The 27,839-nt window shown below is 35.0% G+C and overlaps 1 protein-coding gene across 5 annotated transcripts in view; it reads right to left on the bottom strand.

The window, feature by feature from the left end:
- Positions 1-27,839, bottom strand: part of LOC137922442 (diacylglycerol kinase theta) — a 56,129-nt gene that overhangs the window by 7,581 nt on the left and 20,709 nt on the right. For 3 of the 5 annotated variants that reach the window (XM_068765435.1, XM_068765444.1, XM_068765451.1), the window contains exons 2-13: positions 15,151-15,230; positions 13,974-14,076; positions 12,517-12,728; positions 11,369-11,537; positions 10,579-10,689; positions 7,121-7,264; positions 5,467-5,719; positions 4,320-4,519; positions 3,240-3,452; positions 2,223-2,357; positions 1,926-2,100; positions 1,222-1,370 (exon numbers count right to left, since the gene is read on the bottom strand). In XM_068765435.1, coding sequence (XP_068621536.1) covers positions 1,222-1,370; positions 1,926-2,100; positions 2,223-2,357; positions 3,240-3,452; positions 4,320-4,519; positions 5,467-5,719; positions 7,121-7,264; positions 10,579-10,689; positions 11,369-11,537; positions 12,517-12,728; positions 13,974-14,076; positions 15,151-15,230 — 1,944 coding nt within the window. The remainder of the gene's footprint in view (positions 1-1,221; positions 1,371-1,925; positions 2,101-2,222; positions 2,358-3,239; positions 3,453-4,319; positions 4,520-5,466; positions 5,720-7,120; positions 7,265-10,578; positions 10,690-11,368; positions 11,538-12,516; positions 12,729-13,973; positions 14,077-15,150; positions 15,231-27,839) is intronic. The other 2 variants (XM_068765460.1, XM_068765468.1) reach the window with 1 other exon arrangement.

Genomic DNA, 27,839 nt, shown 5'->3' with positions numbered 1-27,839 from the left:
ATACATGTTTAGTGATGGTATATCTTATGGACCAACCATATCTAAATATGGACAAGCCCAGTGTATATTTATTTATCTATATTGATCCATCAGTGACAGTTAAATTATTCAGTATTATATAAAATCTAACTTATTATTTATCTAAGAATTTGAGTAATGTTGCCGCATTACAAATACGCCTGCAATTTATAATGACAACATTATCTTTGTGGACGTATTTGCTAGTTGTTTTTTTTTTTAACTAAATTACAGACTGTCAAAGCAACCATGAAGAAAAACATGTTATTTTTGCAAATCTGAAACTAAGCTAAATAATTCCAAGTACAGGTATTTTAATCTATACATATAACTAAAATTAGAGTGTCTGTTTGTAATATTAAAAAAAACGCTATTTTCTATATGTAGATGAATATACATATAGAAAATATACGATACCTATACTACATTAATATTTTTTTATTTTTGTTTTATTTTCGAAATGGCTGAACCGATTTTGACGGGACTTATATTGGCAGGTAATGTAATAAGGAGTAATAGGCCACTTTTATTTTAGAAAAATTCTTATAATATAATAATATAGACCACCCAGAAAAATCGCCGCAAGTCACGCGATAGTTAAACATAAAATATATCACAAAAACTTTGAGTACCATCATTATAAGAGGTTACAGTTAAACCAGTATTTTCCTAACTTTTTTGTGCCATGCCCCACCTGAGCCTTTCTACAATTCTTACGCCCCCCATGTATAATGCATAATTTTATATTAAAGCGAAAGGGTTGTACTGATATCGAGTCCACTTCCGAATTGCCTTACTGTAAAGCATGAATCCTACTTTGGAAAACACTAGGCTACATAATAATTTCGATATAAAAATATTACAAATCCGATTATGAAAAATATAAAGTAACATTAATTAAAAATCATCATAATACATATAACAATAACAATGCAATATTTGAAATTGGGAATTAATAATATATGTGGCGTTGTTTTATAGGTCACTTGTCAGCATAAGTTTTTTGCATTTTTTAAATCATCCTTTATAGTATAATAAGTTATATAAAGTTATCACTCTGAAATTTGTTAGATTATTTGTTTTTTTTTTTAATTTGAACACGACAGACCAATAACTTGTGGCGGTATAGTCTGCATGTACAGATAATATTACCTTAGAAATTGGATAAGGGTAGATAGGGAAGAAAGTGGAGAAGAAGTTTACCAGTGCCGAGTGGTACAATGGCACACGGCGGGTTGGAGCACTGCGAGTCCTGTCCCACGTTGTCCAGACACTGGAGCACCCAGCCAATGGTACCATCTCCACCACACACCAGGATCTTGTAGTTGGGAATGTGCCGGAAGACGTATAATCTGATGAGAGAAATACACACTGCAGTATAAGAATTAATCTTTAATTTAAAAACAAATCTTTATTCCAGTAGGCATTTATACACACTTTTGAATCGTCGATTATTTCAACTAAGTAAGAAAAGGACCAATATTTAGCCACTTCTGTACATGCAGTGGTAGTCGTGCAACAAAGAACTGCACTTATTATTTTGTTTAAATTTATTTTTTAACTTTGTTTTACAATTTTTCTCAAGCCTTATTTCGTTTTATTATATGTTATACAATTTTTCTTAACAGTTTTAGGAATGTATGTCTCATATCTTCATCTCTTATTAGTAAAGCCACTGTTTCTTCGTCAACCTTCATACCTAACCGGCATTCGGAGTCGATTTTACATGTTTTAATAGGATCGCTCAGAAGTAGCTCTCGTCCAGGGTCTACCAAGGACCTTAACAACGTCATATGTCCAATGTGGAAGGAAGTCTCACGCTGCGTTTATCGGCCTTTGTCTATAACTATTTAGAATTATCAAAAATCGTATCGTAAAGGATCCTTATGGGTTTATATTCAACTTACCCTGGTAGTGGGCCGCCGTTTTCAAGATCGAACACCTGGTAAGGGTTGAGGAGCTTCCGGAACGAGGAGATTAGCTCCAGACCCTGGCATCCGCCGGACTTCACGTTCACAAACACCAGCAGCGGCTTCACGCCCGCCGGCACCATTGATGGTTCTATACTTGGTAGCAGCATTACTGCAGACGAAAATTAACATTAATTCTTTAGACATAAGGTTACTATTCGTTTAAATGTGTTTTGAAGATAAGTTTGAAAACGGGAAACTAAATTAAATTTATAGTTCTTAGACACTATTTACCTAATAAATGTTTATCTTCATATTTGGCCTCTCGAAGTGCGTACAGTGCACGAACTGCTTTGCTTGCATCTTCATACGTAATCACCATTGATCCGTACTCGTAGTATATGGGGCCGATTGATGTAAACTTGTTTTCTGTAAAGTTAATACGCATTATTCAACTACCCTACAAATGAGGGTAGGTGTAAAATAGCACACACAATTAAAAAAATCACTGCTGCACACACATTTAATATAGGATTTAAAAAGAGAATACGGGGCAGTGTTTTTATATTTTTTTTCGTTTGAATTTATAACTCCATAGGTATATGTTAAAAAGTGGGTAGTTCTAAAAATGTGGTTACAGTACCAGGAAATAAATATTGCACATCGACCTTTAGAAAGAGACAATCGGTTAATTTCGGCTTTATAGAGCTCAATCTTTGTCCCACACTACTTATGTGACGTTTTGTCAGTCGTTGTATTTCGTGCGACAAAGCCAATTGTCTCTTTTAGAAGGTCGATGTTTAATATTTATCATCGGGTACTTTAGCTATATTAAGTATTTTTTAATTAATTATTTATACGTGATTTAGCAGTATTTTTTATATTACTCATAATAATGTTAAGAAATTACGCCATTGCTGTCTATTTACCATTGCTTTTTCTCTACCGATTGCTTAATAAAATGGTTTCATATGTATTTTAAAATATTGTAAATATATAAATCACATCGTTATCTGTGGATATTTTAATTAAAAACAATTAAAAATATCATCTAAGTCGTATAAACATTTATATTCTACAGTGAAATGAAATTTTCTTCAATAACAAGCAAACGCGTGATGCGTTCGATGCGTTAATTTCAAAACTTGACCATATAAGGTAAAAAGATGATGCGCTCCGCCGCTAGTTCGGCAGTAGTATCGCTACTTCGACGGCGAATGCACACTTGATATTTTCACTATTTTAATTCAATATTTTCTGATATACGCCTAGTGCTAGTTAAGCGTCAACCACACTAAAAATTAGAGTTACCAGTGCCGAGGAACTCGACGAGTATGTTCTCGTAGTTGCGCTCGGAGAGTCCCGGAGGCAGGGAGGCCACGAAGAGAGCGAGGGTCGGACCGTGCGGGTCGCGGCGGGGCTGCAGATAGAAGCGAGCCAGCTCCATCCGGCGCACGGACTCGCGCGCCAGCCGCACCACGATGCGCCACGGCCTCTCATCCTCCTCCAGCACGCGCTCCGACACTGCCGGCGAATGACAACCAGTTAAAATCTATGTACACGGCTCCTGATCATCAATAACTCTTATATCATCTTCTCTCCCAAAACAAACACTGCCGTGAAGCACTTTCCTATAACACAAGATGTTCCAACACTCTCGACTAATTAAAACTGTCTACGAGAGATGTCATGACTGTTTACTTTTACATGAACTAGAATAATTATATAATTTTTGTTTTATTTTAAAAAATGTATGTTTGTGTGTATATACATATATAAACCGGAAATTAAACTTTTTTGTTTATATATAATATCAACTATGTAAATGAGTCAACTAACCAAAGTCCACACATATGATTTATTTAATTATATACTTTTAATTTTAGATTTAAAACTAAGGAAAGATAGATCTAAGATATGTTGTGGAACTTTGTTATATATGCGTACACTAAGACCCATGAAGGATTTATTAACTTTATGTAGACGAAGGCGTTACAAGTTTATTTTTATTTGTTGTTTATTCATTATATCGCCCCACTGTATAAATTGTTAAGTCTGAAAATGCAACTTTTAAAGGGAGACGAAAAACTATCTTTCGTTTATATCTCAAATATTGATACATTTAAAATAATAAACTTTAAAAATGATATGTTTCAAAGGACGCTACGAATAATCTTTTTTATTCTTGTTTATACTTTACCTTGTTTATTTAGAGAAAAAAAAAATAACTTTGCCTATCTCCGCCATTTTTAGATAGAAAATTATGGAAAAAAATGACAATGGTGTATTGGAGCTTAAAGGTTGCAAACATTTAAAAATCCGACAAATTGATACCGGCGATTATGATTTTATTTGGTGGTGATGTATAGGTTTATAAAGGCGGGCACTGACCGCCGCGGTCGAGCAGGATCTCGGAGCAGCGGTAGTCGTGCACGGCGCGCTCGGGGTCGAGACCGAAGCGCTCGAGCGCCGCCGCCATTAGGTCTGCCACGGCGTGCTCGCCGGAGCACCCCACCGTCACGAACGTGTCACCAGCGCCGGCCACGCGCCCCGGGTACACGCGCACCGAGCCGCCTCCGCTCTCCGGCTCCCTGCGGCACACATTCACTGTTACTAGCTCTATCTAGTGGTGGACCTACTCGAAGTGGCATCCTCGACCACTAACACAATTCAGACGAGCAATTTCTCGAGCTACGTTAGTCTTGATTTAAGCTCCTATATAATACTATACATAAAATTTAATATAATAAATAGTGTGACAAATCGAACCTAAGAACACATCAAGTTTGGTTACTTCTGTAGAGTTTGTCAGTGAAAAAACAAATTCCACATCACTACATAAAAGAAAGAGGTGAAGTTGTAAATGCTGTTATTAATCATTCTGAAGTATTTTTCAGTGAAGAAAAATATACCACACGACAGACTTTTGAGAACGAAGTATTAAATCCTGTTAATCATCATCATTTCAGCCATAGGAAGCCCACTGCTGGACATCTCCCCTAGAGATTCTCAATAAGACCGGCCACATGTGGCCTGCAACCAGAGTTTTCCAACGAACTTAGAGATGTCATCTGTCTACGCATTGCACTGCATTTGGCGCTTGCACTCTCCAAAATCTTATTGCTTTCAACTTGATATTCCGCTAGGGTATGCTTTTTGACTTTTATCAAATTTTTATATTTAACAGAATTCATTAGAGTGCTTCTTTCGTTAAAGATATATCCAATCAAAAATTGATTACAAGTGCTGCCTTTAGAATAGCACTATAACATATTTTGTGTATGTTTAACATTATAAAAATATGCATTGCAATAATTAGTTTTAATATTAATAATGCCATGTACACTCGAACATTTTTATTATTTTTTTTTCTAATTTGATATAGTTTGATGTGTAAAAAGGATTCGTTAGGTCAGTTGGCGATGGAGACTTTACTGTTGACGTTCGAATTTGAATTCGAACGCGCGTAAATAATTTTAAATTTATTTTGCAACGTGGCTGTTAGTGGCCAGTTACAAAGATGACAGATGGCGCTTACTTGAAACGTAAGAAAAGTGCGGGCCTCTTGTTGGGCAGGCGCGTAACTCTCGCCAGAGGTGTTGGATCCTTCAACGGAGGCTCGTCCCCGGCGAGGGCGTCCGTTAGTTCAAACTGTTCAGGCTCGCGGGCGACGTGGAAGGCCCGGAGCGCAGCAGACACCAGCTCTCGCTCGTTCCAGTTCCTCCCCACCACCACAGGCCGGTACAGACGGCGTGACCAGGCCGCTTCGCCGTCATATACTTTCACCACTTCTGTTTTTAAAAAAAAGAGAAATTATAAATGTGTTTAAAGAATATATAGTTAATTAAAGAATAGTAATTACCTACTAACTTTAAACTTTACATAATCTAATATCAATGTAATTGTATTATTTTGTTTTTTTGTCCATTTCTTCATGTTATTATCTATTTGGGATTTTTTACTGTCACCAATTTTGTACCTGTTTGTACCACCAATGTGATAAAAATTAGAACAGAATCACGGCACATCGATCATACAACTGACGACGGAAAGATTCTCGAGGATGCAGAAAAGATTGAGAATCAGATTAAACTTTCCTATAATGGCATCCTTCAGCTTAAAGCTAGAAGCTTTAAAACGCGTTCTAATCTGAGAAGATCCCACAGTAAACATAGCCGAGTTATTTTTAAAGATAACCATTACGCATTATAAAATCAATACAATTAAATATATTCATTGCAACACCTGAACTTATATTGTGTTAAACTTTAAACTTGGTGTTAAAAAAAATAAAGTTTTTCAAGCAAGAACTTTGTTTATCGTAAGAAAGAATTTATTTGGCAAATTTGATTGAAGACAATCGTATCGATGTTAATTTTTTGGTCAAAATGGCGGAACTATTTTGTCAGTCGTGTAACGTATTTTTAAATTTAAGGTTATAATAGAATCGATTCATAAATAACCCATTGACGTTAAAATGCATGCTACAGGTGAATAATTAATACTCGAATTTCGTTAATTTATGTAATTGAGACATCTGGTTTACAATATATTGTTTTGGTGACTGAATGACATCTGTTAGAAAACAAAGTTCATATTAAAAAAAACACTATGTAATTGTGTCATCATTAAAATCAGGATTTTTATTTAATTATTATATTGGAACGTTCATTTATACACGGTGTGATTGGTTATAGGTGTAAAAGCTTTAAAAGCCTGAATATTTAGCTCATTTGGTGTCAATTAACGTATATATAAAGTATAAGTAATGTAATGATAATGTAATACGAAAAAGCTTTATCAAAATTCGAACAACTTTATTTTTTTTACTATCTGTTCTTATAGACTGTACTGCCAAAAGTTATTGGTTTGGCGCATTTAAATAGAAAAAACATTGATATATTTCATAGTGATCACTTAATACAGGGTGACTGAACTTTAACACTTTTAGGGTTTTTTTCTGAGCTATACATTCATCCAACATATATAACATTTCTACTTCCACAATTTACATAAATATGGTACATAAAGTATAAATACAATAAAAAAACAATTTCATTTTGCTATTATTGGTGATTGGATATAAGTATTAAAGCTTTTTGCTAATAAATGGATCATAAATTTATCCCTTTAAAGTCTTTACACCAATAAGCAGTCATCCTGTATATATTCAATAGTTATGAATATCTTGCCTTCGTCTCTGTCATCAGGAGTCCTATCACGATGTTGCTTGTGATCAGGCCGGTGGTCTTGGTCGGCGGGTGCCCCGGTTGAGCCGCCGCCGGAGCCCGAGCGGCCCTCGCAGCCCGAGCTGAACTCCTCGCTGATACTGCGCGCTGTAACACCCCATATCGCTCACATGCGACCCCCAGTGCCCCGTCAACCCACCCATAATAGATTTAAATCGTAAATCTTCAGTGTCATTTTTTTTGGAACGGTATATCACTGTCTATATGACATTTGCAGATTCCGCAGGTTTTAGTCGACAAAGCCTAGGCTCAGGTTCCTATTTATTACTATTTCACTAGTTTGGAAAGCCGCCGAGCTATTAGAGCGCTTCGGCAGACATTGGCTTGAACTGTCTGTCGACGATTAAATCCGCTTAGCATTCCTACAAGGGAGCACAAAAGGGCGAAACCTTCGTCGGTAGCTTTTGCCTGTCTACACTAGTTCCACATGGAAAAACGTTAGCCCAAGAAGAAGAAAAGACGTAAGGAATGCCAGCAATACTTCTATCAGGTGTTTAGGATTTTTAATTTTTTTAGTTCGTGGATTTCGGATCCGCGAGCTCTGAGACCGACGAAGCTGTAAGTGACAAAAAGGCTAAAGATGATCGCTTAAATCGCCGAAGAGTTCGGATATTTCAAAACATTGTTATTCTTTAGTCGAATATAAATAAAAATTCTCCGAAACTGTATTGTTCTGGAAATTTCTTGTAAACATAACAAAAGAAGAAGAAGATAATTGAGAGATAATTTTTGACAAAATTTATTTCTAATTTATAGGATAACATTGACTGGCTCGTGGGTAAGAGAACTTATTTCTATTTATGTATTTATTTATCAACATCTTACTATGTATTTTTGATAAATGTATAAACTTAAAAAAAAACAACACAGTAATAACTTATCCATAATTCTTTTTGTAGACGCAATAGAAAGTTATTTATTGGACTAATAAGGAAGTACATTTTATTAGCATTACAAATAAGAGCACATCATTGTCACTCTGTTATTAGCCACGTTTGGCCATAATAGATTAGAAAGTCGTGTTCACATTGACCAGTTTACAGACTCTTATTATTTTCAAAAATAAATATGTCACCTATTGGACAAAGGGCGTGGTTAAGCTTAAGTGCCACTAATTTTACTGTGAGTTCCTAATTTAAAATTCATCTCTGCATAGTTATATAATCTTCATTGAAAATTTGAATACTTAGGCTATTGTAACATATACAAAATGATTAAAAACTGTATAAGATTAAATATAATAAATATTTATAAATCGTTTAGTTTAATTATTAAAGTAAGCTATGTAATTTTTAGTTCACGGTTTATTATTGACGGCTTTTATTTAAGCTATGAATCTTAGCGAATGTTCTAGAACAGTTTTTTACTAATGAAAATGATTCTTATTATAAACAGTCAAAAACAATTATTATTAACTATAGTATTATTGTCGCAAACAGTAAATATTAATAATGTAATTCACTTTGTCACATTCCGATCCCTTGTGTAACATTTGAAATATATTTAATATAACTTTATTTGCATACACCGTCTAAATTGTATTTTTCCATTAGTAGACTTGCTATATAATTTTCCCACAACTGGGATATAAAATACCAGTGACCTTAGCCGTTTGTGAGACCATGTCGAGTTTATATAATTAATCCAATGAGTTTTGTCGCCCCCAGAAATCGAACCAGAGACCTATGAACATTACTTCAACCTTCAAACTTCTTAAAAAAAATCAATTTAATTCTATTTTTTTAACAAAACAACGGGTCTTAATATTTGTGTGTATATTTAAAAAATATATATAACACTCTACTACCACCATCCATTTGTGCAAGCTGCGACAGCAAAACAGACTTAAAATCTCAATGACTGGCCGCACACAAGACCGATATGTCATCTGTTAAATTCTGTTGGAATACTACAAGGAGTATTCTTAAAATAATAATTATAATAATAACTGTGGTCATTATTAATTAAATTGCATTATAAATATTATCTTTGATTTACAAATAAAACATAAATTCATGTCATCTGAAATAAACGTCAAATTAAATATCGTACGTCAAATTTTCGCGGGAATATATAAATTATTGTAATACATTATCTATGCTAAGTTAACCAGTTATGAGGTTTTAGATACATTTTTAATATTTATTTTAAAATATTATCAGTTATGTAATAATGATTAGTATTCCAATATTATTGTGGCATAAAATATTAATAAAAAAAATAATTAAAGCAAGCAAGCGTTGAGACATGCATTTTATGTGTATAGCATCGTTCGCACGGTGTGATTTATGTTAGTTTTTATAAAATACCTTTTAAACTATTTTATAGTCCGTTTATTTTAATAAATTTAGTTTTTAAATTTAATTATTTTATTACAAAAATTATTAAAACAAATTAAACATGTAACGCCATCTTCTGGCGCATAATGACACTACGTCATATATTTCGTTTTTTATTCCTGGTCACACAGATGATATTTAAAACTATAAATTCCTAAAACTTTTAAGCGATATATAGTGCACAAGCGCATTCAAACACACTACTCTAACTAAACCAATCATGAAACCACTTATTATAATTATGTATATCGTTTTAATCGTACCAATATCTGCTGCGTAATATTTATAACTTTGAAATATTACATAAAAACTTCTTCTATAACGGCGTCTTTCTTCTTATTTTTCTCCACTTCTCCCTATTTCGTTCTTTATCATTCTAATCTCTGTTTTGTACTGGACAGTAGTAATTGAGTTTAATCAGCGGGTAGGTGAGTGTTCACGCGGTATTTGACCGTCTACGTTATGTATCTATTTAAATGTATACAGGCGATGTGTCAAAAATATCTAATCATCTAATACTATTGATTTAGGACTGTTCTTGTGCGTCTTGCTTTTCATGGTGATCGTAACATATTGGTCCAGCACCACATTTAAAAAGCCTCAATTTTTTTTCGAATTCGCTGTGTTGACCATGATTCAGAACCGTGTAGGAATATCAAGAGATCTTCCTTTCCTTTAGAACAACTTTTACCATTTGCGTACGCTTCCGAATTTCCGTTTGTCATCATCAGATCATTGATTATAGATGTATTAGATCTTCGTGCGTCTTCCGCTGCCTGCACCGGACTTCTCGCTAACCCGGGAGTCTACCAGCCGTGGGTTGCAGGAGCGATGTCCTAATTTATACGAGCAATTCTTCGAGCTACAACGGGAATCTCGGTTCTTGATTTACGCATACTATAATATTAAAGTATTAAAAATATATTTATGCCTTCAGATATTGGTTTGACAATAATAATATTTAACTTAAGATTCTTTGTTGATTCGGTTCGCAATTGGTTTGTTAGAGTAGGGTAGGTCCTATGGCGTAGAGGTCGGCATCATGCTGTGGGGGCGCAGTACCTCGTGAGTACGGGGGCGAAGCGCCTCCGTGCGGGCTGCAGGCAGCCGGCAGCAGGCGTCGCGCCAGCCGCGCCAACTTCGCGCCGCCCCATCCACCGCGAGACTCCCGCGCTGCCCAAACACACGCTCTTACCCACCTCCACGCGAGACGTGTGATCCCACTACTACCCGCCCTACCCGTTCGAACGCGATACACCCTAATACCTAAGTGTAACTATTCGGATCCGAATTAACGGTGTGATAGGCGGTGAAGCAGTAAAATGAATATAAACGATTCAAAAATATCGAAACCTGTAATCGATGTATAGAAGAACATAGCTTTGAAGAGAATTTACGCGTTGCAAAGAGAACTTTTCATAACTAATTATAGTGCAGATAAATAGAGAAATGGGATTCGTTATTACCGGAAGAAACTAAAGAAGTAATGGTGTATATTTAAAAGATAATGCTTTCGAAAATACTTCTAAAAGAACGGGCAATATATGTTATGCAAAAATTATTATAAAATATTCACTAATTCTACGAGAATAAAATTCAAATCTAACCTTTCAACGGGATCAACTTTTCTTACTTACATTTCGAAGAAAAGCCAATAGGTCTGACGGGTTCTATATATGTCAATGGAACTAACTAATTGTAAACGGACCTGATGAATACAAGAATGGGGTAGACATGAAACGAGCGAGCGAAGCGTACCAGCGTGGCGTATATGGAGCCTGAAGCACAGACGTGGGCGACGCTCTGCGGGGGCGAGAGGGAACAAGAGATAGAGAAGGCGGTAGACACTTACGGCATCCGAAGTCCCGCTGGGAGGGCGGCGGGCGTACGTGCACCCCGATAATCGCCTCCATCGGCACCTCCGTCCGGGGTATGGAGACGGCCGACGGCGGCAGGAATATCGGCTGCAGCATCCCGAAGTTGCATTCTTCCGGTATCAGGGCACGGCATCCCGCGTGGCACTGTTTATTTAATTATTTATTTAACCCCACCAGCTTACAAAGATGTAGCTATCAAGCATAAAATAAATCTATACTATACTCTGCGGCCAATTGTATGCGGTATTTCAATACACTCTGTATAGTTTAAAAGATTAGAAAGATAGAGTTATAAGGCGAAAACAATTGGTTTGAGCATAGATAGTCTAGTGGTACAAAATTAAGACTTGCAATCGTAGGACGCGGATTCGAATATATACGATCTTATATAATTAACATTCATACAGCACTTTTTGTAAAATACATATGAAATTAATTTAGGCGGTACTGCCAAACCAAACCAAAAATAATTGTGGATAGTTCGAATTTTACTGGGTTCTTCTCAGATAAAGACTCGCTTAAAATCCTTGTAGCTCTAAGTTAAAGAATACTATTATTGGGGACTTTAATATGATTGTACAAGACCCAGTGATAAATATTGCACATCGACCTTTGGAAAGAGACAATCGACTTATTTCGGCTTCGTAGAGCACTATCTCTGTCCCACACTACCTTCGTACCGTGACGTTTCGTCAGGCGTTGTATTTCGTGCGACAGAGCCAACTAAACCTACTAAACCAAGGACTTGCCAGAGGTGCTTTACTAAGTAGTAATTAGTGGTATAAAAGAGTGATTTTGTTTATTCAACGCCAGAGTTTTGCTACGAGGGAATCGCAAGGAATCAGAGTTGAAAAGAGAAGGTATGTTAGTGTGCCAGAGGTGTGTTACTTGGGGGTCGCAATGAGTCGGCTTTAAAAAATAAGTGAACGTACACTACTAGGGGGTCCCGATGAGCTGGTGTTAAGGTGTGTGGTGGTGTTAAGGTGTGTGGTGGTGTTAAGGTGTGTAGTGGTGTTAAGGTGTGTGGTGGTGTTAAGGTGCGTAGTGGTGTTAAGGTGCGTAGTGGTGTTAAGGTGTGTAGTGATGTTGAGGGGTGTAGTGGTGTTAAGGTGTGGACGCTTACCGTACTGCCACACCACTCGCAGCGGTAGCCGGTGAGGCACTCTGCCGACCAGCAGGCGCGGCGGCAGGCGGCGCACTTGGAGTTGGCGGGCAGGTTGCCCTCGCGCCAGTGGTGCACATGCCGCGGCTCGCTGCCCGCGCAGTACGTCGCGTTCTCCTTGCAGTCAGCCGCCGCGAAGTCCACGCACTCGCCGTGCACGTAGTATTCGCATACTACAACAGAACATACGAACGCGGTGTTTCAATAATAAAAAAAAAACTATTTTTAAGTCTAGCAATACCAACACTCGATTAAAACAATACACCTGATAACACTAACATTTGTAGCGATTATTTTAATTATAAATACAGATAATTAAGAAATTACATGTACATTAGCAATGTCGATCTATTTAGAAAATATAAACGGAATTACCTATCTTTTGGATTATTTAAACAGATTTATACATGTATGAAACGTAGTGATTTGATTAAATATAATATTTAATTTCTGCTAATAGCACGTTTATTATTTTTTTGGACGGAACATATTAACTACAAAAATTTTTATATTATATATCAAAGAAAAGGTTTTAGGAAAATTAAGGAATTTATATGTTTTTAAATAAAAATATGTGACATTTTTTGAAATAATACGTAATCACTTTCATTTATATTAAACAAACAGAACATGTGTCAATTCATATTAAATATAAAAACAGTTTAATTGCTATTGCAATAGAAAATTAAATTTACGAATAGGTCACTCATAACGCGTAAAAAATACTGGCAGACTATAAAACGCACTAGCACATCTACGTCACAGACAAAAAATAAAACCTTACAAAATATTCCATAGAGCATAAAAAATACCTCGTAGTTACATGTCATACCATGTTAATGTTGTAGCTTGAAAAATAAAAGATATTATATAAGTAATATTTTCCGTTTCAGGAAAAGAGTTGGCATTCAGTTGAGTATTACCAGTTGTATGGATTGTTTTAAATAAGTTAGAATTTCCAAGTGATCCAAAGTTTATACGAGTATGTACTAAAGAATGCCATAAGAGAAATTTAAAAAATAAAAAAGATTTATAATCTGTGTTCATACACTTGATAAAATAGAAATAAATCAATTAAGTGAAATATTATGTTATTGTTGTATATATAATGCATATATTTTAATGCCTGTTTATTTTATAATTTTTATATTTATATTTATAAACTTTAACATTATTAATGTAGAGTATATTTATCAATACTGAATTATTATCTGTAACAAACACATTTAAAATATTTATGCATAACTGTATACGTAATTTTTTTAAAGTTTTTTCAAATCTTGTATAAAATTTTCTATATTACCTGCCTATACGCTTTTTAAACCTATATTATATTTCCGTGAACTTAAATTTATATATCATGTGCCATAATTATTAAAAAAAAAATAGATGACAGATTAAAAATGGCGCATACTCACTCATACAATGTAAGGCTGGTAGTTCATCGAGCCGCTTCCGGCACACTGTGCAGAACTTCCGCTTGTGGTGTGCAGGCTCGGACCAGCAGTGAGCCACAGGGTTCTGCGAACAAAACACGTGTGTGATCGAAGCTTTATTTATCTATATACAGGATGATCTGTTACAGGAGTAAAAATGGGAGAATATATTATAGCTTGTGTCAGTTGGTGTAAGATTCACCTTACCCAAAAATTAATGTTTTCAGAAATAATAAATAACCTAACGATAACAAAGTAACGAAAAGTGTTTTTAAGATACATATCACTACATATAAAATTAATTATTATTAACTATCTGTACCAGCAGACTGCACTGCCAGAAATTATTGGCCTATAGTATTCCATAAGAATAAATATATTAATGTAACATATTTCAGAGTAATCACTTTTTACAAGTGATCGGAAATATGTGAAAAGGCTTAAAAGCTTTTCGTTGATGAATGAGACCCTTAAAGTCTTTATATCTGCATATAACCAATTTCATATCTATATATATATAGATATATATATATATGTATATATATATGTATTTGTGATTTCATCTATGTAATGACTCATCACGATATCTTTAAAACCATAAGGCTTAGAAGCTTGAAATTCAGTAGGAATATTCCTTTTTCCTAAGAATAAGCTAAGAACGAATTTTACTAAATTTCACCCGCAAGAAATTGAGGGTGCGTTCATTAAAAAATAACTTTTTTTTCAAATTAGACACATAAGGTCTGCAAATGAGATTAACTTCCATTTATAACTCTCAAGAAATTTAACGGTTGTTATATCAATTTTCGTTATGTACCACGATTATGCAGAAATAGAAAATGGACAAATGAGAGTAACAGATATAGCGCGGAGTAAAAAGTTCAAGCAGTAGTGGACAGGCTAGATAGGGCGCAGAACTGGGTTGGCCACGCCCACAAGGTGGACAGATGACGTTGGGACCCTCAGAAGACATGTAGGCCGCTTCCAACAAGTTCGTTTGGAATTCTGTGAGAGAAGCTTATGTCTAGCAGTTAACAGTTGAAGGGCCAACCTTGTAATTTCATCGCTGATTATATTTGAGAACGAATACATTAAGTTTTATAAATAAAAAAGCGACGAAAATTAGTCGTTATGTGTATAAAAATAGAGTAGAGGTTACCTTGATAAGGCTCGGCGCCACTCCACAGCAAGGCGTCACCACTTGCCCCACGCATCGCTCGTGCACTATGAAGTTGCACACTGGAACAAAACGCATTTGTGAATTGAAAAGAACATAAATTTTTTTTATTTATCATCGCCATGATGATGATGTACACAAATGATGTACGCCCATTGCAAGGTGCTGTCCCCAGAGACCCGTTTAAGACTTAGACTTCCCACAATTTTAATTACTTCGTCGTTTCATCTAGCAGGGCCCACCCACGTGGCCACGCGTCCGGCAAGTGCTGGAGTATCTTTCCTATTTTTTTATTTACTCATATATTTATAGTTAGTGGTAACCGATAGTACATTAAAGTGTATTTTTTTCTTAGTAATTATTTACCTTCTCATTTTAATTTTACTTTTTTTTGTTTCATATTATGCAATACCTTCGGCATTAAGTTTGCCGTTATGTAAGAGAAGTTTAAATAAAAATTTATACACACAGAATCAATAAAGTGACCATATGTGTGTATCGTGTGAACAATTAGGCTAATTTGATAGAAACCTGCGGTGTGGTCCACGGTGAAGAATAGCACCATTCCAACTTTTCCTAGGATGTGTTAAAAAGACAAAGTCTACTAATATGGTAATATCGTCTATCGTGTCTTATGCTCGGATGCAAAAGGATGATGGTTGATCAGGGAGAGGTAATTTCGTTATTTAAAGCAAGAATCGGCTTCGAAAGACTTGAGGAGCTAAATTGCCCTGATCTGATAGTGGAAGGACGCGGGAACCCACTGCTTAACAACTATTCAAGAAAGCCTTTTCTTATCGAAGCATCCACGGAGGGCGGTTACGACCCTCAGCAATGAAAATTACGATACGACGAACAGAAGGAGGCGGCAAACATCCTGTATATGTTATAAAAGGTGTCCCGTTTTGTATTAGCCGCAATTTGTTATTCCAACGAACTGCGGAAATGCTACTCTTATAATTATTTGAGTCAAATAGAGCTAATATAGCGCTTTTAGCCGCACTTTTGTAAACGTGCGAAAGGTACCACACTCAGACTTCTGTCATCGGCGGGCATCATTGTAAAGAAATGTTAAGATTTGTTTACACGTCTAAATTTTTAAAACGTGTACAATAACAATTTAGGTATTAAAATTGTATTTATAACTTTGTAGAACAAGATAAAATTTATAAACACATTATTTATTGTCCGAAATATAATTTGAATTAAGATCACGTTAATGTTAGATATTTTACGCAATATAATTCTAAAATGCCATAGACCAGAGGATTGAAAAGTTGAAATGGCAGTAGGCAGCTAACATTTTCCGTTCAGGCCATTTGCAGTTCTCATTAAAAAACAAAGAATTCTTAAACAAATGAATTGTAGGCTCGAATATAGATAACTTCATATCACGTATGCACGTTCGTAATTCATATTAAAATTTAAATTTTTCTACTAATTATAACTATGCAGTAAAGAAAAAGTGTAATGCGTACGTCTTAATCCTTTTCTTAATAACGTATCTGTAGAGATACATCAGAATTAAAAAAAAAATAGTGGCATCAATTTTGAACGCAAAGTAATCGTTTGTATGTGAATGTTTAGGTAATTTCTTAATTTTCGAACGCTTGTTCAGTTTTTTCTGTTGGCATCCTTGGGTCTTAAAAGTCAAGTGGTATGAATTTTGATGTAACATTAAAAAATGAATCCTCCAAGTTAAGGGATAAACGATTTTTTTTTAAATCTTCAAAGTGTGTGTCGTATACGCCCCACGCGGCCTAAATGGAAATTTTTTAAAAAATGACTGTGTCACGGAACGTGATATTACGCAATATGACGTCTGTGGCCTTAAGATACTGGGAAATGTTGAATTTATATTAGTAAGACGGACAGACAACCTTGTTAAGGTCACCAGACGCTGGATGCAAACCACTTAACTTATATATCGTTATTTTAAAATGTAGAAATAAGATTTGCGAATAATTTTTATGATAAATAACAATTTAATCTACAAGAATATTTAAAAATTATAGTTCGTGTAAAACCGTACGTTCGTGTATCGGTTAGAAATGCACAAAACAAATGCCACAATGAAAACTGATCGATAAGTTGGCGCGGACCGCACGCGAGGACGCGCTACGAGTTCAAAGTCAAGTTTACTTTTTTCATTAGTCCCTGCCCACCCCATTTTTTAATATGTTCACGACGATGATTTATGTTTTGTCCGGCTTTAGGTTATTTTCGTATTTTTACGTACTTACTTTCAATGAAAACTCTATAAATGTGTCTGTATATAGACGTCGGAATATAATATAATTATAAATCATCGTCCACGCAACACCCTTATACAGAGAGATTGCGTATAGGTGTAATAAACATAATATAAATATATAAACAATTGTAACTAATTTTATATTTCTAAGTTTCTAAGTTAGTACTTTCTCACTGCCTTTTGTTACTGTTTATCTCCAATAAAGTAAATAATATCTTTATTCTTACTATTTATAATATAATTCGACCAATAATTTTTGACAGTACAAATACTAAAGGGCCAGATAAGAAAAAATTAATTATTCGAATTTTGAAATCGATTTTTCTTATTATATTAATATTATGTTTATTATTACCAATAAGACCTTTGATTTTTGGACAGGATGTACCATAAATGCATTCTCATAATGTCGTCTTCAAATCATAAGGTCCAAAAATCGCCAAGATGACTTTCACTGCTCTCAGCAATACATTAATTGATCCCTTAAAATCTTTTACATCTATTATGACTAATTAAAATATTCAGTTAATATTTTATGCACAAATACATAGTTGCAAACGTTACATGCGTTTAGAATTAAAAAAAAAAACAATATTAAATGTTTATTATATTTCGCTTTAAGAAATTTTTTGGTATATATAAATAAAATTAAGTTGCATGAATTGTAATTAATGTTAACTTTATAAATAGGGCGTGTCTTAGTCAATCGAAGTACACATAGCATGGCTTCTGCGATTTCGTCTAAAAGCAGCGATCACAAATTGGCCAAGACGGAGTTGCGTACACGGGAGGGCGAAGTCGGCGGTCGGATCGATAGGCCCGCGCCTGCGCTCTGCGTCGCCGTGCACCGAGGGACTACACGAGTATTTTTACACGTTTCTGTACATTTTCTAGATAGAAGCGTTACTGGAAATTCTTCCTCCACTTCTTCTTTAGCTAACACTGAGGCATTCGAACCGGTATAGTCAGAAACGAGGCTAGATCATTTATCGTAGGCGACACCAACTCTCATATTAAATAGAAAAGTTGTTGGAGTTACTTCCATCACTTTTTATGGGTCCTCAAGGGTATCCTTAAGTTGGAATCCTAAACAAGCGTTATCGACGAGCGACAGACCCCAGACGAGGTCTCCTTGGCGACCTTTGATCAAAGTCACTTCGCAGAACATCTGCCTAAGCAATCCAAGTCTCAAGTTATGCTAACTTAAAAGAGGTTTTTAACTAAACGCCTTTTATTCCATACCTCCTTGCACCAGAGTAGAGAAATAAATATAAATAAAATGATATATAGTTTAACATAAAAAAAATGTAATAATAAACTATACTTCGTTAAAATTACATTGCATTTTAAAGCGTATCTTATGTTTCCTTCTGTTAGTAAACTATTCCAAGTTTAAAAAAACATGAGTTCTTATTTCAAAAATATTAATAAATATTTTAAAATTTCAATAAGGCGTATTGTTCATATTGGCGCGAAAATATTGCAAAATTGTCAAAATGAAAAGAGTATTCAATACAATGGCAATGATGCTACAGATGCTCATATCACTTTTTTTACTTTATAAATCCGTATATTACTTAATAAATCCTCCTCCGTAACATAATAAATAATTAAAAATTGTTTGTAATGTTTAAAAGTAATTATGTGTATGAGAAATTAAAACAATGGAAAATTTATTATTAAATTATATTTATTTATATAGATTACATCTATATAAATAAATAAAATTTGACCGTCTGTAATATTTAATAATCGCTTTTACAACATTCTCATGAATATATACGGTACATATAACAAAATTACATTTTTTATCTGTCTGTTTGTTCTGGTTAATCTCTGAAATGGCTGGACAGATTTTGATAGGACTTATACTGGCAGGTAGCTGATGTAATAAGGAGTAACTTGGCTACTTTTATTTTAGAAATTCCTGAACCAAAAAAACTAAATATCCCATTTTTTGTTAAATATCCTTTAGGATGAAATCGCAGACCTAGCTAGTTATATTTAAAAACGAAGTTATTAAAACCTCTTTCAAGTCAATCTTTTTATTTCAACTATTCCGAATTAAATCGTCGTTTTTACTGATGTAAAATTAAAATCGGTCACGTAGCGCAGGCACCTTATGGATCAGACACAGACCGCAGGCACAAAGCGCAGTAAAGAATGTCCTCCCCCAAGGTGGACAAAGGAATTTTCGTCACTTGAAGATATTGCTGGATGTCTATGTCCAGTAGAGGACGTTCTAGTGTTGGAATAATGATAAATAATGTATCTTAACTAGTCTATTATATTTATTTATTGTAAGTTTCGCATATAAATAACACGGTTAATTACACGGTTAGTTCAAAGTAGTAAGTCTCGCAACATTGAACAGTTCGCTAAATTTAACCGGGCCGGGTGAATGTCAGCGGTCAAGCTAAGGATTAAAACCATCATAAGGTGAACAGACAACCTTATTAGGGTTGGCGGAAGATGCTGGAACCGGCCAGTCATGACCGGTCCTATTGGAAATCTATGGTAGAGACCTATGTTCAACAGCGTACGTCCTTTGATCGAATGCTTATGTATTTTAATCATTATAAAAATCATATAACAGTTGTATAGCACCTACACTAGTTAATAATTAAATAAATAGATGAAATTTAATTATACTTTTATTTAACTTAACGTTTTGCTTAAGACGTATTACTACAAATCCTCGATGCAAACATTTTTAATATCCGCTCTGAAAGCAAAACAAACGGTTCTATTTTCACCGCACTTGTCGCTAACGACTACACGGAGGAAGGGCACGGGCGTATCAAGGAAACGTGTTAAGGTGTGTGTACATTAGAGCGGCGAACAGAATGCACATTTTATTTCTATATTTTTAACTTATTTTCTTTTATTACCAGTCTTATTAATTCATAGTCATCATCTTTTCAGAAATACGACATTCTCTGCTGGACTTAGGCGTCCCTAATATGTTTCCAATAGGATCTGTTGGGATCTGCTTGAATCCAACATTTTCTGACGACCTGAACAATGACGTCTGTCAATCTGGTGGTTTGACGTCCTTGCTTGCCAGTCGGTGGTCTCCACGACATACATCCATTTCTATTAGCTAGTTTTCTTTTTTATATTTTTTAAGTTACGAGGAAGAAATAGAAGGAGAACGAAGGGAGAAAAAATAAAAAATTGCATCATAAAAAGCAAAAATAGTCCTTCTTTTTTCCAATACAAACCAGAGTAAATTAAAACAACTCACACCCAGCTGTCAAATATTTTATTTAAAAACCAAAAGGGGTGTTAGTAAGTACACACATTATATCATAAATCATATTCTAAATCAATGACTAACGACTTTGAATTTTATTTTGGATAAAGAACAAAGGTTCTGTAGGCGTAAATGAAATATTTCCGTTTCCAACCGGTCTCCTTGAAGAACGAGGAGAGTCAAGAGACCATTCTAGAGTGGTACAGAATGATCATAGGAGAGATCATTAAAAGGAACAAGAAGGCAAAAAAAAAACAAAAGTGTACAAGACTAGTTAAGATAAATACGTAAATCAGTGATAATAAATGTAGTTTGGTAATGGGAAAGTAATGTATATGTAAAAATAAAGCAAAACGGAACAAAATGTAAATCTTTAATAATATAGTGGGAAGGCGATGAAAGACAGACGATGAGCGAAAGGATCAGGAAAAAAATAAAGAAATGAAATAACTTGTAAAGGATAAAAGATAAATATGTTATAAGTGACATTGAAAAGAAAAAAAAGATGAGAGCGCATATAACATGATGAAAAAAAATGTATTTTGTGATAATCCCTGTGTACCTAAAACAGGGAAAGCATGAGCGATCCCCAAAACGGGAACATGAACAAAAACAAATACCGGACAAATTGGAAAAATATAAAATGCAGGTTATGTCTAATAGTGAGTGTGCTACGGCTGTAGTGATGATGACAATAAAAAAAAGCAATTCAAAATATTCCAAAAATCGATTGGTATTCAATTGAAAGGTAAATTCAATTTACCATAAACATTTTACAGACATTGTCATGTTAGAGAAGCATTAATATCGATCGCTCCAATGTATGTACACCCTTTCCGAAACACAGCTAGCGCCAATACGTTAAGATATATTTATACAAAAGTAAAGCACTGAGTCGAAAGAATCTTATAGCCTGCGTGGCACCGCCGTATACCGCACTCTTGAAGTGACGTCATTGAAATCTATTAATTCCGTAGAACTGCTATTGGCTTTAATGCCTTCGCATCTAATCTTGAAACCACAAAATCACAGATTACAAACGTGATATGAGAAATTCTCTTGAAAAAAATAATAAAATCCCATAGGTAATAATTAATTATGTAAAAACTTGAGAGGGGATGAATGTTTAGTTCGTCTTGTCAGCCCATAGACGACCACTTCACGGTATAGGCCTCCCATAAAGATATCTATGGGAGATATAACATAATCCTCACGCTTGGCATGCGGGTTTGCGATCGTAGTGACGTATTATTATTTGCAATTTACGAGTTAAATTTTTCCATAATTTTCTAGCTAAAACTTGCGGAGATAGCTAAGGTATCTTTTTTTTCTCTAAATAAACAAGGTAAAGCAAAGGGTTCTTCCAAATATAAATACAGCATGGAATTAGATTTCAAACAATGATTATAAATTTAAGTGTTTCTTTGAGATATAAACTATATTTAGTTTTTCGTCTCTCTTAAAAAGTAGTATTTTCGGACTTATTTTATTAGGTGGGGGCGGCTATATGCATGCCCCCTTTTATTTATTTTTATTTAAAAATGATAAAATCTCTCAACCATGCCTTGACCACATTTTAATTTTATAAAAAAAAAAACTTTTTTGAATTGCTATAACCATATTTCAATTTTTTTTGGATAGCGGTAAGATTAGATAAACGCAATTAATCGTATAGGTTCTCAGAAAAGCGTGTAAGATTCATAACGAAAATTTAAATATAAGTAACTGTCACAATTTTAAATCATTAACACGTGACGATTAAGTTCTATTTTTAAATTAATTTTTAGCAGTTTTCAATATTAATTTTCTAATATCATGACAATATATTTTAAATAACATGCAAATTACAAAGACTATCTAGGATAAAAGAAATTCAATATTTTTTTTCTAAAACAGTAATGTCAAAATTTCGCGCCAAAATTAAATGTCATAAAGGGACACAGATTATAAAGGGCAATTGTATTTATCATAAACGCGCCCATACACATCCGTACAGCCGGTTGTAAGTATTACACGTCGGTCGGTTTATTTCCGTCTGTGTGTTCGTTGGTACGTCTCGGCGTGGCGTTAATTAGGCTCGTGAGTCAGTTGCCTGCAAATAGGCAGCTATATATAGATCCAATGTACACGCTTCTTCGTTTTCCCTTTAATGGTTACGATTTACAATGTTTTACTGAGGCGTTCGTTTGGTAGACATTTTAAATTTGTTTTGTTATATTAGATTTATTTTTTACCTATTATTTCTAAAACAACCGTATTAAATAATGGACATTGTTATTATATTTATGTAACTAAAATGACTAATAAATAGTCATTTTCATAGCCGTACCATTTAGAAGTTTAAGTCAATTATTGTGTTCGTTGTGAAAAGACGCCCTCTACAAGGCATCAAAGATGGGGGATATACAAAAATCGCAACGCTTGGCAGGTATTATGGTACACAGAGAACGCTGGTGCCCATCCTCAAGAAAGTTATTTATGACCAATGATAATCTTATATAATTAATGCACAAAGTATTAATTATAAAATTTGTGTCCCGGGACTTGAACCTGCGACCTACAAAAGGAAGTGTCAGTCTTCTACCGTTAGATAACACTGCTCAACAATCCTTACGTCCGTTTAGAGGGTAGATATATAATTTTATTATTTGTCTTATATTGAGCTAGATCAGTATTATAAGTTAATGTTGTATGTTGATTGGCCGATGAAACGCATCACACTTAACAGGAGAAAAAAAATCAGCTACACATAGTATGATCATAACCTTAGGACGCCCACTGCTGACCAAATGCCTCCTCTACTGAATTCTAATGTGACCTGTTAGATGCGGCCTGTATAAACTGTGCATCTAACCTTCGTTTGTCTACAAGGTGGACCTGGTTCTATGTTACGCTTGCCAGCCCTTGGTCTCTCCAGAAACTTAAGGCCCCGGCGGCCATCGTGATTATAAACACCTGGATAATCTCCACCATTGTTCCTTCTCCGAATTCAAATGCGTCTGTGGTAAAGTTTAACAGGTTAGGTAGGCAATGTTAAAGACATCACCTAACGAGCTGGATGACAATAATTAAACCTCTTGGATGAAAGATAGACACAGTTTATTTTAAAAGTCATCCGCCTACAACTTCAGATACACCAACGCCGTAATAAATTATTTGTCATGCGGATGAAATAATTTTTACATATAACTTTCACCATTTATTTGTACATATTAAACATTGATTCAAAATTAACATAAGATAGTTTTTAATTCAATTTTCCATCAAGCACTAAAGATTTAATACAAATTCACAAAATAACAACACATATGTCACTTGACGCCGTTCGCCATTATTATTCTTCATAATATTTTTCGGCGTGAGACGCGGTTTTGACAACCGCCTACCAATCATACGCCGCGCGTCCTTACATTTTGCGCATGCGTAGACCGATGGATTGACAGATAAGCGAAAGCATTTTGACAACAGTGATTATTTCACTACAAGACTATCAAGACTGTGTGGCGTGCATTCTGTATTGTTCAATGGTCTCCCTTAATGGGGGCCTGTCGTTCCATCTTAAAACTAGAATAGGGACTTTTTATAAACGAGTTTTTCATTATACTCTTTTATTAGCATTCTCGTTCCTTTACCCTTCTTACTTCTTGGTAATATTGTACACAACGGTACATTTACGTGTGTAATGTACGTGGTGAGAAGAATGAAAGAAAAGTCCAATTTGATAGAAACAAGAATCAGATTGAACTACCTATAATGGCATTATTAAAGCTGCCAGACTTCCAAACGCGCTCTGAGAGCCCACACCCAACTTATATTGGATTTTAATGGTCACTTTTAGAATATACTTAATACAGTAGTATACTACTGTACTATAGTAATTCATTTCCAAGCTTTATTGACTTGTGGGATTCTTCCTAAAGCCGCTAGTTCTTGGAGATAATAACAACACGAAGTCCAAAGTAGAAGTGTGTATTTGCATCAACCTTTGCCCTTATTTATATCGATTTAACTTTAACTTTGAAAACAATGTTCGGCCAAGAAAAATGGTCAGCCAATCACAAGTCTCTCGTCTCTGTCGCCCGATGTATAAAGAGAATTATATTTCTGTGGAATTCCCCTTTTCGATGCGCCGCTGACGAAGACATAACATAGTTCCTGCAGACTAATGTCTTCATAATTCAGAAGCTCCAGAGCTTATATATTCAGCCCATATACGCCCATTACAAGACAGGCCTCATCCAAATCCTCATTTACACGGAGATATACCATATTCGTCACGGTTGACAGGCGGGTTGGTGATCGCAGTGTGGTATTATGACATTCAGAGGACGCTGCTGTTCATCCGTGAGCTGTATTATATAACGTAAGTCCAGTCCTCTACTGCTTGGCTACCATTGTTCAAGCAATCGTTCATCCTCAAAGACGGCGTTGGAGAGTGATCTATGGACCACGATAGAGTGAATAGCTCAAAATCCTTACTACTTTTTGATAGATGGGTCAAATTAGGGCCCTCACGGATCTGCCTAGAGTATGCGTGGGAAATGCCTTGAAGAGAAAACATAGCAAAAAACTTTGTGAAAGCCAGAACAACGAACACCGTGATTACGTTTGCTCTTCCAAGTGCTTGACTAAAAAGAATAGCCTTCATGAGCAGACCAGACTGAATGACTAAGCAAATTCGTTGACCTAATGGTAGCTGTCAATAACTTCGGTCGTGTCCTATAGACAATGCTTAGTGTAATGTTTAGAAGTAGTTTTGTTGTAAAAAAAGTATTTTTTACAAATACATATTAGTCATTCGAATTGTCTCTTTATAAAGTTATTTGTTTTACAAAACGGAATAGTTTAAAACGAAATGAATTTTAAAAACGCAGTTAATTCCTTATGCTATTTAGCGTGCGCTGATTAAAAACGCTAATTAGCGGAATTTAAAGAGGAAACTCGTTCAACTATTTCAATAAAACTTTTTTCATTCGAAATAAATACGAAAAATTTCATATCGTAGGTTACTGCTATTACATAGTTTATCAATAAGAGATATCTGGGTTTACACATTACTGCCTTTATCATATATTTACTAAGTTATTAGTTTATTAAATGTCGCGAACTAAATAGGCTTTATATATATAATAGAGTTAAGTTTAATTAATGTTTCGCGTATACGTACAGTGATGCTGGTCGGAAATAAAAAGCGTCCGAAAATCGTGCTATACTTTCGGGCGGCAAGGCGCGGCCTTGTGCGGCGGGCGCGGGGGCGCGGGGCGGGGGAAGAGGTCGCCATTGACGTCACAGGGCGCCGGCCAATCGCGCGCCTCGGACGCCCCGATACGACTTAATCTAGGCCTGCCATGCCGACAGGTTTCCCGCGAACCGTCCGGGCACCATCGCATTACTTGCCCTGATCTAGTTTACTTTACATAGCACTAAATGATTTCTGTATTTTAAATATTTATTTTAATAACTATCCTACAACTGTTTATATAGAAGAAAATGATTTCCAACCTTTATTTTTTCTTTTTTCACTTTCGAAATTGACTATAAAACAAAAAAATTCTTACTATAGGGAGTTACGGTTTTTTCGTTAATAAGTACAATCTGTTTTATTGACATCGTCATGTCAAGGCGTCCCCTAAGATCATAGGAATCCATGCGGTCTACAGAAACTTAAGTTTAATACCGAAGGGAGTATTTTCCTATATATTAATAAAGAATAAATAATATTTCAGTAGCAACAATTATAAAAAAAAACTAAACATGATAATAAAAAACTATTTAAAACAGATAACTGTTAATATGGAAAAATTGATAATCTTTAAATTTTTATTTGAAAACGTAAAATACTCCAAACAACACAAGCGTATGGCATCGATTTTATTTAATTGTCTTTAATTAGTGTTAAAACATCATAAATACATAATCAATTTTCCTCTTGTAAAATACATAACGGAATAGTTTAAAACGAAATGAATTTTAAAAACGAAGCTAATTCCTTATGCTATTTAGCGTGCGCTGATTAAAAATGCTAATTAGCGGAATTTAAAGAGGAAACTCGTTCAACTATTCCAATAAAACTTTTTTTATTCGGAATTAATACGAAAAATTTTTATCGTAGATTTATAATAGTTTATCAATTAGAGATATCTGGATTTACATATTACTGCCTTTATCATATATTTACACTAAAAAGACAATTGTTGTCTTATACTTCTCTTCAGCCGATGGAAGCCTACTGAAAGGTATAAGTTTCTACCAATTAATTTAATTCTTAGAGTTACGTGCGTGACTTTGATTATGACTTATTGCCGTCTAAATTGAAAATAGACAACAAAGCATGGATGCACAGACCGCGGTCTGCCGGTCGAATACTGGTGGCCCGCCGACAGCAAAAATAATACTGTCGTACATTCGAAAAATATTGAATTCTATTCCAGAATAAAACCAAAAAAATTTAATTACCTATACTTCTGGCGGCTGGCCCGCCATCAGAAAAAATCTTCTGGCGGCCGGCCCGCCATCAGTTCATGATTTGCCCGAGTGGCCCCTAGTCTAAGTCTGTGTAACCATGGTCTACATCATGGTATTTGACCGGCGGGCCGCGGTCTGTGTATCCATGGTCTACATAGTGGAGGGCCAACGCATACTGCGTCTACCGGCTCACGGTGGCCACTCCAGAACGTTTCAGCTGAAACAACTGACAGCTGCGGCTGTGTGCCACGCCTACTGCCACTTGAAATGAGCAATCCTTAGAGCTACGTGCGTGACTTTGATTATGACTTATAGCCATCTAAATTGAAAATAGATATATTAACTATGTCCGGTGGCAGAATTCGAATTTCAAATTCAAATTTTTCAGTAACCGTTAAACTGAATAGCCGAAGAGGAGAAGCGCTATCTTCGTTGTTTATTCGGGCTTTAATTTGTATATAATTGCAATATTATAATTGTAAGAGTCAAATTTGGTGATGAATATATTATAGCGGTATACACGAAATATATACTATCTGGTCTATATCTAAGAATATTTATAAATTTAAAAAAAATGCGATGTAAAAAGGTTAGCATTAGAAATACAAATAAGCCTGTTATATCTAGGATTTCTAAACAACTGTGCAATACACTCGCATGTAATGCCTCTAAAGTATATTATAATAAATCTAATAA

This window comes from Battus philenor, unplaced genomic scaffold (assembly GCF_028537555.1).
Source record: "Battus philenor isolate CCGP_79_NKW_IND1 unplaced genomic scaffold, ilBatPhil1.0.hap1 SCAF_10, whole genome shotgun sequence".
In the NCBI taxonomy this organism is placed as follows: domain Eukaryota; kingdom Metazoa; phylum Arthropoda; class Insecta; order Lepidoptera; family Papilionidae; genus Battus; species Battus philenor.
The sequence above is the reverse complement of the archived record's forward strand: the minus strand, read 5'-3'. Positions and strand labels throughout refer to the sequence as shown.